Source organism: Lepus europaeus, chromosome 18, assembly GCF_033115175.1.
Source record: "Lepus europaeus isolate LE1 chromosome 18, mLepTim1.pri, whole genome shotgun sequence".
Lineage (NCBI taxonomy): Eukaryota > Metazoa > Chordata > Mammalia > Lagomorpha > Leporidae > Lepus > Lepus europaeus.
In genome coordinates, this window is record NC_084844.1 from 52,512,929 (window position 1) to 52,527,798 (window position 14,870).

Consider the following 14,870-nt stretch of genomic DNA (forward strand, 5'->3'; position numbering starts at 1 on the left):
CATTTGGCACAGTGGTTGCCACTGCCTGGGATGCCTGCATCCCCTATCAGAGTGCCCAGTTCAAGTCCTGCTCTGCTTCTGATTCCAGCTTTCTGCTAATGTGTGCCCTGGTAGGCAGCCGGTGACGATGTGAGTAGTTGGGTCCCTGCCATCAGCATGAGAGACCTGGATTAAGCTCCAGTCTGGCCCAGCTCCAGCTGTTTGAGCATTTAGGGCACGAACCATAGATGGGAGGCCTCATCTGTCTGTCCCCCTGTCTTTCAAATTATGATGGCATCTAAGAATCTATTTATACATTCCATGTTCCGTACTCTTTCTCTCCTAAGTTCTATCAGTTTCTTTTTGTTCTGTATTCTAGTCTTCTATTTCACTGTTTTAGTTTCCAATTGTGTTGATTTTGCCACTCTATACTTTTACTAGGTGTGTTTTTTTTGCAATCAAATTTTTGTCCAAGAACTGTGCTTTCATTCATTCAACAAATATTTATTTTTGAAGATTTATTTATTTGAAAGGCAGGATGAAAGGAGGGAGGGAGGGAGGGAGGGGTGGAGAGAGAGAGAGAGAGAGAGAAACATACAGAGGGAGGATCTTCCATTTGCTAGTTCTCTCCCCCAAAAGGCTACAACAGACAGGGCTGGATTAGGCCAAAGCCAGGACCCAGGACCTCCATCTCGGTCTCCCACATGGGTGGCAGGGGATGGCAAGTACCAGGCCATCTTCTGTTGCCTTCCAAGGTGCAACAGCAGAGAGTGTAATTGGAAGCAAAGTAGCCATGGTGAGCAGCAGCTCAACCTGCTGAGCCACAATGCTGGCCCCAACACATATTAATTAATTGACTACTAAGCCAGGTACACTTTGCATCTTACTGATGCAATATCCCCTGGAAGCCCAATGGGGGAGAAAAAGCTCTCCTGATTTTATGCAAGAAAAAAACAGACTAGTAAATATTTGTTCTTCAACAGACTTGAAGATGTGGGATGTGTGCCTATAACACTCACATATAACACAAAACTGGGAGACAGAATAAATACTTCTAATGAACAAAACCAAAATTTTAGAAGATCTAGATAGGCTGAACGGGGAAATGAATCTAACCTAACAGCTGAGAGGGATCACCTGTGCGAATCCTCCTTGGTCCCCTCTCAAGCTCCGGACCACAGCCTCTTTGTGAGCCCAGTGACATCATTTGTAACTGAAGCATAGTCTGATGGGCACTGCCAGCCGGTCCCAGCTTCACCAGCAAGTGACGTGCTGTGGTCTGACGGCTGCCCAGGAGTCCTGCTGTCCATGCAGTGCCCGTACTAGCAGGCAAAGCTGCTACTTAGAGAACGCAACACAGCGGGAACAGCTTAGATGAGCTCTTGTTTTCATTTAATCCAATTTATAAAACGTTTTTAACCAACGAACTCCTTAACACAAACATGGATGTCCACGTTACAAATATGTCGTTGGAATCCTACCTCATTTATTTTATTTAATTAATTTATTTATTTTTACTATCGACTTTTTCTAGGTCAAGTTACTGCTTTGTGCCTTGGTAAAACAGGGACAGTCATTCTACTTATAGGATTGTCAAGCATTAAATGATACAACACGTACAGCATTTGGCTTGGTGCCTGGCTCATAGCGATTTTCAGGAAGTGTTCATGCTAGCATTAGTGATGATACTGATAATACTGTGATATGTGGGTAAGCCACATCTTCCTCACAGTCTCCTTATTCTGTATCCGCACAGCTGGTTTGGGAACCTGGTAATGGGATATAACACTTATCCCTCTTAACTATTACGTTTGATTTAACTTTCCATTCAATCTGTCAAGAGATTTAAAAATTCTGTTTCTTTTCATCAAACGCGTGTATTATTCCTTCCAGTTCCATGTCATCGGCAAACTGTATGGGCATTCATTCCCACATCTGCAAGAGTGCTGACTAACATGCTGAGAAAGGCAAACCTCGGCAGACACCCTGGCAAAGCCTTCCGTCGGCAGCCCCAGTGCAGCCCTTCCCGACACAGCTCTGTGCGTAGAGGAAGACCTGCGCAGGTCACACTCTATGCCCGCTGCATTTCCCTTCCCTCCTAAGCCTGAAGCAAGGTGGCAGGTACACTCGCGCTGTTCTTCAACTGCCCTCCAAACAGCAGATTCTGGAACCTCTCCAGACACGCACATGAAGCTCAGAGGTCCAGAGACCCTTCCCCCCACCCTTTTTTTTTTTTTGACAGGCAGAGTGGATAGTGAGAGAGAGAGAGAGAGACAGAGAGAAAGGTCTTCCTTTTTGCCGTTGGTTCACCCTCCAATGGCCGCTGCAGCCGGCGCATCTCACTGATCTGAAGCCAGGAGCCAGGTGCTTCTCCTGGTCTCCCATGCGGGTGCAGGGCCCAAGCACTTGGGCCATCCTCCACTGCTTTCCCGGGCCATAGGAGAGAGCTGGCCCAGTGTACCGGTGCCGCAAGGTGGAGGATTAGCCTGTTAAGCCACGGCGCCGGCCTTTTCCCCTTTTTTTAAAAACTAGAATACTACTTATGAGCCTGTCCCTCACCTTCCAGAAACTCCCCATCTACACAAAACAGCAGGGAGGCTGGGGGCGGCCATCTCAGTTGTGAGAATGTGGTTGTGTATATGAGAATCCCTGGACTGGATTGGACAGAGAGGGTACTTCTCCCAACTTCTCCTCCTCCACACAGCAGCCTGCTACACACCGGCTTTGAAAAAATGTCCCTCCATAAACCATGGTGTCTGAAGTCACAGTTCCAACAAATGACTGCAAATTTGTATTTCATTCTGATGCAGAAGAAAACAACCAAAATCGGCCAACTTTTTTTTTTTTTAACCTTTTGTTGTTTCCTCTTCTGTGCATTTAAATCATAAATAATACTTTATAATCTTTCTTTCCCTAATGAGACAACCACCTTCCCTATCATTCTTCCCCTTGGTTTTCAAACCTAATGGAGGGTTGGGGCCGGTGCTGTGGTGTAGCAGGTAAAGCCGCAGCCTTCGGTGCTGGCATCCAATACGGGTGCCAGTTCTGGTCCCGGCTGCTCCACTTCTGATCCAGCTCTCTGCTATGGCCTGGGAAAGCAGTGGAAGATGGCCCAAGTCCTTGGTCCCCTGCACCCACATAGGAGACCCGGAAGAAGCTCCTGGTTCCTGGCTTCTGATCGGCACAGCTCCAGCTGTTGCAGCCAACTGGGGAGTGAACCAGTGGATGGAAGATCTTTCTCTCTCTGCCTCTCCTTCTCTCTGTGAACTCTGACTTTCAAATACATAAATAAATCTTAAAAAAAAAAAAATAATAAGGAAAAAAAAAAAAAAACAACCTAATGGGGGAGCCAGCATTGTGGTAGAGCAGCTGAGGCTGCCACCTATGACGTCAGGATCCCATATGGGCTCCAGTCCAAGCCCTATCTGCTCCACTTCTGATCCAGATCCCTGCTAATGCACCTGGGAAAAGCACTGGAAGATGGCTCAAGTGCTTGGGCCCCTACACCCACATGGGAGACTCAGACAAAGAGACTCAGATGAAGCTTCTGAATTTGGCCTGGTCAATTTGGGGAGTGAACAAGGGGATGGAAGACCTTTGTCTCTTCCTCTCTAGCTCTTTCAAATAAATAAATAAATCTTAAAAATAAAATAAAATAAAACCTAATGGAACACAGCCTTAGTTATATTGGCTTATGGCAGAGAATCAAATGTATATAAAAACTAGATGTTCTCTGGGCTGGTGTTGTGACACAGCAAGTTACGCTGTCGCCAGCCATGCTGACATCCCATATGAAGGCCAGTTCAAGTCCTTGTTGCTCCACTTCCATTCCAGCTCTTGAACATGGCCTGGGAAAGCAGAACACATGGCCCAAGTGCTTGGCACACGTGGGAGACCAAATGGAGTTCTAGGTTCCTGGCTTCAGCCTGCCCAGCCCTGGTCTTTGTGGAAATTGACTGAACCAGCAGATAGAAAATCCCTCTCTTTGCTCTCTCTATATGTCACTCTGCCTTTTATTTTATTTTATTTTATTTTAAGATTTATTTTATTTATTTGAAAGACAGAGTTACAGAGAGAGGTAGAGAAGAGAGAGAGGTTTTCCATCCACTGGTTCACTCCCTAAATGGCCGCAATGGCCTGAGCTGAGCCGATCCGAAGACAGGAATAAGAGCTTCTCCTGGGTCTCCCACGTAGGTGAAGGGGCCCAAGGGTTCAGGCCATCCTCCACTGCTTTCCCAGGCCATAGCAGAGAGCTGGTTGAGAAGTAGAACAGCTGGGACTCGAACCGGCGTCCATACTGGATGCCATCACTGCAGGCCGGGGATTTAACCTGCTGTGCCAGCCCCATGTGTCTTTCAATAAATACATAAATCATTAAAAAACTAGATGCTTTTCAATATAAAAATTTAGATGCAATATTGGTACAAAGCAGCACACACACACCAGGTTCCTACAGGAAACGGCCACACTTTCTATTCTAATCTCAAGATGTCAAACTTTCTGAAATAAACATGACTTTTTTTAATCTTTTTTTCAGAACCTTTTGTACAACATATGGAGACATTACAAAGCAGTTAAACGCCACGTAAGAAAGCCTCAGCACTATGGATCTCAGCAGCTTCCGTTACCTTGCAGCATGCACCTGTAGGCAGACTCGGATATGGCATAGATGTGCGGAGGCATCTCGTGGCGCTTCTTCCCTCTGTACATTTCAATGATGTTCTCGGAGTAAATCGGAAGGTTCTTGTAAGGATTTATGACTACACAGAAGAGTCCGGAGTACGTCTAGAATGAAAACAAAACACAGCGGTCAAGAACAAGCAGGAAAAAAACCCCACATTTATCGGTCAGGCTCCCATCAGGAGACAAAACCAACGTAATGATGTGAACAAGCGATTTTTTTTTCATCTTAGGATAATTATCTGCCCTCCAAATTAAATCTAGCCATCACAGGCGATTGACTACTACGAACCACACGTGGCGCTCCCACAGAGAGGCTATCAGTCAGCACTCCTCTGCACTCAGCCTGCTCGTGTGGGAAACAGCCAGACCCGCTCCCTCCTGTCTTCCCATGGCTCCTACTGGGGTTTGAACAATGTTATTTGCTCTTTCACATTCATTTCCTCACAAGGTGTCAAAAGTTCATTAGTGTAGTTTCAGATTCCAGACTGCAATTAATCTTTTCAAAAAACACGATTTGTCGAGTTTCAGCATAGTATCAAAGAAGAATATTCACAGTTATCTGAAGAAGTTATTGAAAATATTCCTTTTTTTTTTTTTTAACTAAATATCTGTCTGTAGAAGGCTGGATGTTCTTCAAATACTTCAGCCAAAGGAAATGTTGCAACAAATTAAATGCAGAAGCACAGACATGAATCCAGGTTTTTTGTTGTTGTTGTTAAGTTACTAAAGAGATCTACAAAAATATAAAAGTTTTGCTCTGAATTTGTTTCGGAAAATATGGTTCTTTTCATTAAAAACTTAATTTTATTTATGCTAATATCATGGGCTTGTGATCATTTTTAAATGAAATAAATATTTGAAAAATTCATTAATTTCTAATACAGCAAATATTAATAACTATAACTCCCATACACAAAAACTAGGTGCAGCCAGTTTAGAAAATCCAGACCTTTCTATCAAATATCCATCATTCAAAATTCATATGATGAACACTTACAATTTTGGGTTTTTTAAATTTACACAGGGGTGGAGCCAGCACTGTGGCAACGTATGTTAAGCCTCCGCCTGCGGTGCCAGCGTCTCATATGTGTGCCGGTTCAAGTGCCGGATGCTCCACTTCTAATCCAGCTCCCTGCTATTGCACCTGGGAAAGCAGTGGAAAATGTCCAAGTGCTTGGGCCTCTGTACCCACATGGGAGACTGGGAAAAAGCTCCTGGCTCCTGGCTGCAGGTCGGCCCAGCTATGGCTGTTGCGGCCATTTGGGGAGTGAACCAGTGGATGGAAGAGCTGTTTTTGTCCCTCTCTCTCTAACTCTGCCACTCAAATAAATAAATAAATAGTCTAAGAAAAATTTATACAGGGACAGACATTTGGTGCCAGGGCTCTGATGCCACTTGGGATGCCCATCAGTTCTGAGTGCCAACTCTACCTGCTACTCATCTGGGAGACGTGGAATGAGTTCCAGGCTCCTGGCTGTGGCCTCACCAGGCCCAGCTGTCTTAGCATTTAGGGAGTAAACCAGAAGATGGAAGATCTCTGTTTGTCTCTCTTTCTCTGCATTTCAAATAAATAAATTCACAAAGACAAAATTGCACTTTAAAAAACATATATAAAATTTACATAGAATGATTTCCCAGAGTCTTCTACAAAGCAGACTCTGGGAACTATGGGGAAACAAGAGCAGTCAGGGCAGCTGCAAGGTGCTCAGGCCTCTGAGGATCTACAAGTATTTGGAAAGGACACTCAGTCCTACTGGGAAGCAGGCCTTTCATTCTAGGCGATTTGATGAGGCCAAAGCCTAAATGCCAGAGCATGCTGAGAGGGACTGGGGGACTGGCAATGCCTGGCTGCGGGGCCAGCTTCCCTGGGGAGCACTGACACCCACGTTCAGAAGGGCTCAGCCCCTGGGCAACTGCCACCAGAAAGCCCTCTAGAGCTGAATACTGCATACTGAATACTGCAGTTAGCAATACAAAATGTGAGAACAAAAGCCTGCCCAAAAACTCCAGGGACCAGAACCATCTGTGGCTGCTCTCTCGGTATCTCTCCTTGAGATAGGGCCAGAGATAGGATGCACTTCCTGCCCGGGTGAGAAGTTTAAGAGAGGATAAGTGGCAAAGGGCACCAGCGCCCAGTTCACTGCCTGGGGGTGTTGGCTAAAGTCTTGCATCTGAGCAGCCCAGAGGGGCAACTGACCCTTGCTGGCCTGTGGCTGGACTGGATACCTGCTTCTCCCTTCTCACTGCCCAAGTCCTCAGACACTGGGCCTTGTCACCCACACAGCACACACCTCACATGACCTAGGTCAGGCTGGCCCGTCAATCTCTTGTCTAACCAGTCCAGTCTCTGCCACTCATTGAGAGATGACAAAAATAGACTTTATCAAGGGTGAGAAACAAATACTTCCCCTTTTTATTGAGTTTAATTTATATGAAGTTAAATTATGTACATTGGTGAATTTTTTTTATGTACAACCTCACTTTTTTTCACTCAGAAATTACATCATAGTTTATCATGAAATTGCGAATTCTACATTTTTTTAAAAAAGATTTATTGAAAGTCACAGTTATAGGGAGAGGGAGAGAGAGAGAACAAGAGAGAGGGAATATCTTCCACCCACTAGCTTATTCCCCAGATGGCCACAGTGGCCAGCACTGGGCCATGTCGAAGCCAGGAGCTTCATCTGGATCTCCCATGAGGTTAGCAGGGGCCCAAGTACTTGGGCCGTCTTCCACTGCTTTCCCAGGTACATTAGCAGAGAGCTGGATTGGAAATGAAACAGCTGGGACTTGAACCAGCGCCCATATGGGATGCTGGCATCGCAAGAGGCAGTTTTCCCAGCTATGCTATAGCACTGCCTCCTACTCTTCACTTTCCAAAAGAAGCGATTAACTGTAGATTAGATTAGGAAAAAAAAACTCCAAGAAAGTTAAAATATGCAAATTCAATTTAACATCCCATAGCACATGACACGGTAATATGTAACAGTGACATGTTTCATTAGAAATAATTCTAACATGTGTATCTACCACGTGGTGGGCACTTTGCTGAGGTCTAGGATTACAAAGATGAGTTAGTCTTACAAATATGAATAAGTCATCAAAAAGAGAAAAAAAAAGGTTAGGTCATCAGCTTCCCATTCTTGCCAAAGAGGAGCAGAAACAAATGCTTAAGGGGAAACAGTAAAGTGCTTAAGGAGCTAACTTCTAACTGCCTGGAAAACTAGCTCAAATATTCATCTCTTGCATAAACTGGCCACTGAACTAATACTTTTGTCTTCCCCAGGCACACGGTGGGAGGGCTGTATGTTGTTAAAGTAATTTTCTGTGGATCTCAAAGTTCAAATTAAACTTCATTAAGTACACAGAAGATAAACAAGCACCTTTGAAAGTATGAAGGCGACAGATACACTCCAAACAGACAAGCCACAACAGAAGGCACTAAAACAATTACAAGGGTGAACAGGTTTCATAAACAGGCAGGAACGCCCTGGGGTAGAATGCACCAAACCCCCTGAAAGTCAATGGCCATCCTGTTGGAAACTGTAAAACCAGATACACAGTGCACACCCAGACGGACTCCCTGGTCTCTTTAAGGACTACTAGGTCAGAAGGAGGGATGAGGAACTCCTATTAAAATAAAGAATACAGGGGCTAGCACTGCGATGAAGCGGGTAAAGCCACTGTCTATGGCGCCAGCATCCCATATGGGCACCTGTTTGTGTCCTGGCTGCCTCTCTTCTGATTCAGCTCTCTGCTAATGGTCTGGGAAAGCAGTGAAGATTGGAAGATGGCCCAAGTGTTTGGGCCCCTGAATCCATGTGGGAGACCTGGAAGAAGCTCCTGGCCATTGGTTTCAGCCTGGCCCAGCCCTGACTGTTGCAGGCATTCAGAGAGTGAAGACTTTTCTCTCTCCCTTTCCTTCTCTGTAACTTTTTATTTATTTATTTATTTATTTATTTATTTATTTAGTTGTTGTTTTGGACAAGTAAGGACTGCCTGCCCAGTGGTCCTGGCACAGCAGCAGAGCCTAGAGGAGAGCAGAACAACATGGCGCAGAGAAGGCTGGATGGACAATAACAGAACACACTTGAAACTCCCAGTGCCCAAGAGCCCAAGTCAGAGGACACCAAGGTTTTCAAGCCTTGAAGACTAGAAAACAGGGGCAGGCATTAGGCCTCGTGGTTAAGCCACAGGTTAGGAGCTCTTGGCCCCAGCTTCCTGTGGATACAGACCCTCAGAGGTCTGTGGTGATGGCTCAAGTAGTTGGACTCTTGCCATCCACGTGGCTGGATTGAGTTTCCAGCTCCAGGCTTTAGCCCCCTGGTGACTGTGGGCATTTGGGAAATGAACAAGTGAATGGGAGATCCAGATCTCTCTCTCTGCATTTTATTTTTAAGATTTATTTATTTTTCTTTCTTTTTTTTTTGGACAGGCAAAGTTAGACAGTGAGAGAGAGAGACAAAGAGAAAGGTCTTCCTTCCGTTGGTTCACCCCCTAAATGACCGCTACGGCCGGCACGCTGCGCCGATCCAAAGCCAGGAGCCAGGTACTTCCTCCTGGTCTCCCATGCGGGTGCAGGGCCTAAGCACTTGGGCCATCCTCCACTGCCTTCCCAGGCCACAGCAGAGAGCTGGCCTGGAAGAGGAGCAACCGGGATAGAACCGGCGCCCCAACCGGGACTAGAACCTGCGGGCGCCACAGGCAGAGGATCAGCCTAGTAAGCCACGGTGCCGGCCTATTTATTTTTCAGAAGCAGAGATCTTCCATCTACTGGTTCACTCCCTAGATGGCCACAATGGCCAGCACTGGGCCAGGCCAAAGCCATGAGCCAGGGGCTTCCTCCAGGTCATGGATGGAGGGGCGTAAACACTTGGGCCATGTTCTGCTGTTTGTCCCAGGCCATTAGCTCAGAGCTGGATTGGTGCCTATGTGGGATGCCAGTATCACAGCCCTTATCTGCTACACCAAAACGCCAGCCCCTCTGTATCTTTAAAAAAAAAAAAACAGACAGACAGACAGACTGGAAAAATACTGACAGAAGGGAAAAAGTTTTACTTTTGGGAAAAGATAATGAAACCCTTTTTCATACACTGAGAGTGTGGGAAGGTGTGTGAACCACATAGGATGCCAGAGGCCTGGGAAAATTCTCAAGAACTGCAAAGGCTGGAGGGCCAAGTTTGAATAATAACATCAGTGTACACTTTAGCTAGGAGAGACGTATAAAACATCTGCACTCATGCAAAAATGTGGTGCCGCTTTTCAAGCCTGCTCTCTCTCTGCTTATGGCTCCAGACAATGCTCTGTGACCATCACGCTACCTGAAATGTCCATCTCATGCTGTCTAATACAGTACTGAGGAATTACTCGCCCCTGAAAGCATCAGGCTTTGGTTTAAAGAAACAAAGATATGTAGGAAAGAATTTCAAAAAGTTCATGGAAAAATAAAATTAATGTTTTGGTCCAAAAGATCTCTATACATTTTTCATGAAATTTTCTTCCCTTAATTTTTTTTTTTTTTTTTTTTGACAGGCAGCGTGGACAGTGAGAGAAAGAGAGACAGAGAGAAAGGTCTTCCTTTGCCGTTGGTTCACCCTCCAATGGCTGCCGCAGCCGGCGCACTGCAGCCGGCGCACTGCGCTGATCCGAAGGCAGGAGCCAGGTGCTTCTCCTGGTCTCCCATGGGGAGCAGGGCCCAAGGACTTGGGCCATCCTCCACTGCACTCCCGGGCCACAGCAGAGAGCTGGCCTGGAAGAGGGGCAACCGGGACAGAATCCGGCACCCTGACCGGGACTAGAACCCGGTGTGCCGGTGCCACAAGTCGGAGGATTAGCCTGTTGAGCCACGGCGCCGGCCAATTTTTATGTATTTGAAAGGCAGAGAGATACATAGAGAGAAACAGAGTCAGACAAGAGATCTTTCTTCCATCTGCTGCTTCAGTCCCCAAATGCCTACAACAGCTAGGGCCAGGTCAAAGCCAAGATCCTGGAACTGAATCCAAATCTTCCATGTGGGTGGCAGGGACCTAAGTACCTGGACCATCACCTGCTTCCTCTCAGGACGCAGAGTAACAGGAAGCTGGCATCAGAAGGAGTCAGGACTCAAACCCAGCACCTCCAAATGGAGTACAGGCATCCCAAGTGGTGTCGTAACTGCACACCAGACGACCGTTCCTTTCATGAACCCTCTGAAGACCCTTCTCAAATATGTCACACCAATCTTAATGCAATTTCCCACAATTTCAGAGTCCAGTCATCCACGCGTGGTTTCACAGATTCCAAGGATGTGAGAACCAGGAAGTGGAGGCAGGTGGAGATGCAGGCACCCATGCAATCAATGGAGCACACATGGAACAGCCCCCCTAACTAGGGTCAGAGGACTGAACTGCAAACAACAGGTACCCCTGCATCCCAGCTCCAGCTCTCGGCGGGGAAAGCAGACCACCACTCAGGAGGAAAGGGTGGGAGGACAGAGTAACTCACTGGTACCAACCGCAAACATTGCACCAAGAAATTCACATGCCATATTAAAAACACAAAAACTCTACATGACAAGCAGGAAATCACTCAGAGAATTCAAAGGAAAACATAACCAATGAAAATTATCTATAAAATAAGTTAACAGAAAGCTTTAGGAAATAAAGGTAGCAGATGTTACAACGTGGACTCTACATAGCACAGCTAAAATACATAAAGAAAGAAAGAAAGGTGACTCAAGCAAGAAAAGACGGCATCCAAACAACAAAATTAGAATCCATATGGGAAAAAATAAAGGGCAGAAAGGAAACTTCAGGAAATTAAGTGGTAAGAATAAACACAATCACTCCCGGAGACGACAAGACCATCCTTCTTAAAAAGAAAAATGGAACAAAAATAAAATAATAAAATAAGTTAAAAAGTAAAACCCACACAAAAAAATAACACATAGAGGGCAGATGAATATGGAGGGAACGGGGAAGGACACCTAAAATGTGAATCGCAAGTAGGTGGTTAGCCTACTGGTTAAGGTATGTCCACGTTCCACATCAGAGTGTCGGGGTTAGGTTCCCGATTCCAGCTTCCTGCTAGTGTGGACCCTGGGAGGCAGTGATGATGGCTCCTGCCACCCTGTGGGAGACCTGGTTTGCATTCCTCGCTTCCAGCTTTGGCCCTGGCCCAGCCCCAGCTGCTGTGGGAATCTGGGGGGCAAACCAGCAGACAGAAGTGCTCCCTCTGGCCGGCGCCACGGCTCAGTAGGCTAATCCTCCACCTTGCGGCGCCAGCACACCGGGTTCTAGTTCCGGTCAAGGCTCCGGATTCTATCCTGGTTGCCCCTCTTCCAGGCCAGCTGTCTGCTATGGCCCGGGAGTGCAGAGGAGGATGGTCCAAGTGCTTGGGCCCTGCACCCCATGGGAGACTAGGAGAAGCACCTGGCTCCTGCCTTCGGATCAGCGCGGCGGCCATTGGAGGGTGAACCAACGGCAAAAAGGAAGACCTTTCTCTCTCTCACTATCCACTCTGCCTGTCAAAAAAAAAAAAAAAAGAAGAAGAAGAAGAAGTGCTCCCTCTTTCTAAACTGTAATAAACTTGAGGACGACCCTACCAAGCTTATAAATGCAGAAGGAGTGAATGCATTTGACTGTCCCCATAAGCAGCCCCCAGTGAAACAATGAGTGTGGACAGCAACCACCAGGGGCAGCTCCGATCCATGACTGGCAGGCGAGGCAACTCCTACTGCACCAACCCGGCAGGCAAAATCTAAACTGACTCTCTACCGACTCCTGGGCCAATCTCAGCACCACACAGCAACAGAAAACCTGGTTGGTGTTCGGTCTCTCTCGAATCCAGATCTGTTTAGGCCTCTGGATCGGAACTCCAGTTTATAAGGACACACCATAGGAACACAGTCAACGTGGTCCAGAATATGGGCAATTCTACAATATAACTGACTGCATTTCTTCCAGTAAAATCTAAAGGGAGAGGGAACATACAGATTAAAACAGACATAGCGCCCCCGGGGCTTGTTTGGATCCTAGGTTGAGGAGATGTGAGACATAAAGAAAACCTAAAATGTGACAGGATGTGATCAAAGACAATAGCTGTTACTTCCTTTTTAGATAGGTAATATTACAAATCCTCAAACTGCTGCTGAGAAGCAAGAGGCTAGGCAGAGCTTTCGGGAGCGTATGGGTCTGAGAGGGGAAACATTAAATAGTTCCGGCCCATCCAAAGCTGATGGCTGCACCCTAAGGATCAAGATTATACCCACAACTCTCTCTATATGCCCAGACCGCACACAGCCAGGAAGGATGTCACATCCAAGTTCCCCTGGGCCCAACTGCCTACCCAAAGCACAACTCCAGAATGAGCTTAATGCCACCTAGGGCCCCACATTCTCTTTCGCAATTTCCTGTCTACAACAACCAGGCATACAAAGTCACAAGCTGGGACTAACATCCAAGATAATACCAAGCCTCCTGTGACTCCATTTTATGGACTTGTATTAGCATTGTGGTCGATTATACGTTCAACTAATTAAAAGACACAATTGAGGATTCTGGCAGAGAACTGGAAACTAAAAAAAGAAAACCCAAATGAAAGTTCTAAAACTGGGAAAAAAAAAAACAAAAACAGGGTTTAAGGGCAAATCAGACATGGCTGAAGAAAGAATTAGTTACTTGACATTTTAAACAAAAGCCAACTCCTATAGCAAAAGCATGGGGAAATACAAGGAGAGATGTAGAGGAAAGACAGAGTCACGGGCACGGTGAAAAGGGGGTGACGCAACCAGGCATCTGAGCCCTAGAAGGGGACAAGAAAGAGTGGAACAGAAGCAGTATTTGAAGAGATTTTCCAAAATCAAAATAAAAAACATGGACATCAAGCCCCAGGTTCAAGAACACTACAGACTAGGGCTGACGCTGTGGCACAGCAGGTTAAAGCTCCGGCCTGCAGTGCCAGCGTCCCATATGGCTGCCAGTTTGAGTACCAGCTACTCCACTTCTGATCCAGTTCCCTGCTAATGTGCCTGGGAGGGCAGCAAAAGATGGCCCAAGTCCCTGGACCCTGCACCCACATGGGAGACCCAGAAGAAGCTCCTGGCTCTTGGCTTCTGTTGTGGCCACTTGGGGTATGAACCAGTGGATGGAAGACTTCTCTCTCTCCCCCTCTCTCCCTCTCTCTCCCTCTTCCCCTCTAACTTTTCCAAATAAACTAAAAACAAACAAACACAAACTACAGACTATATACTGAGTATGTGAAAGAAAGCTTTACCTAAGCACAGCCCAGAAAAACTACTGAAAACCATAGAGAAAATCTCAAACATCTAAGGAACTGGGGATAGGAGGTAGAACACAGATGACTTCAAAGGAGCAACAGTAGAGGCCTGTGCTACAGCGCAGGTGGTTAAACTGTCATCTGCAGTGCCAGCATCCCATATGGGCACCAGTTCAAGTCCCGGCTGTTCCACATCCAATCAAACTCTCTGTTATGGCCTGAGAAAGCAGAGAAGACGGCCCAAGGACTTGGGCCCCTGCATTCTGGCTTTTGGCTTTCATTGTGGCCACTGGGGTGTGAGCCAGTGGATGGAAGATTGATCTCTCCCTCTCTCTCTCTGCCTTTCTGGCTATCTGCCTTTCTAATTAATTAATTAATTAATTAAATACAACTGCAGGCTGAATTATTAAAAGAAAAAGCTAGAAGGCAGCACGCAATGCATCGGTATTGTCACATCTCACTGCTGAAGCGCTGACTCCCAAATCTAGCAAAGACAAACATAAGAAAACTTCAAAAATAAACCAGAAATAGATTGCTGTAGACAATTTTCAAGAAGTCCTCTCTAAAAGAAAGATGAAAGCTAAGAAATGTAAGGGAAGGGGCCAGCGCTGTGGCACAGCAGGTAAAGCCACAGTTTGAGATGCCAGCATCCCATAGTGGCACAGGTTCAAATCCCCCATGTTCCTCATCCAATCCAGCTCCCTGCTAATGCAACTGGGAAAGCAGCGGAAGACAGTCCATGTCTTTGGGCCCCTGCCACCTACATAGGAGACCCAGAAGAAGCACTTGGCTCCTGGCTTCGATCTGGCCCAGCCCTGGCTACTGCAGCCGTTTGGGGAGTGAGTCAGCAGATGGAAGACCTCTCTCTCTAACTCTTTCAAATAAATAAATCTTTAAAAGAAAAAAGAATGTAAGGGGAAATAAAGAGAAAAAGCAACAGGAAGGGTAAAGCA

The 14,870-nt window shown here is 46.3% G+C and overlaps 1 protein-coding gene across 2 annotated transcripts in view; it reads right to left on the reverse strand.

Annotated features, from left to right (window-relative positions):
- Positions 1–14,870, reverse strand: part of MYH10 (myosin heavy chain 10) — a 144,744-nt gene that overhangs the window by 109,837 nt on the left and 20,037 nt on the right. For both annotated transcript variants that reach the window (XM_062215692.1, XM_062215691.1), the window contains exon 3: positions 4,608–4,764. In XM_062215692.1, the coding sequence (XP_062071676.1) occupies positions 4,608–4,764 (157 nt within the window). The remainder of the gene's footprint in view (positions 1–4,607; positions 4,765–14,870) is intronic.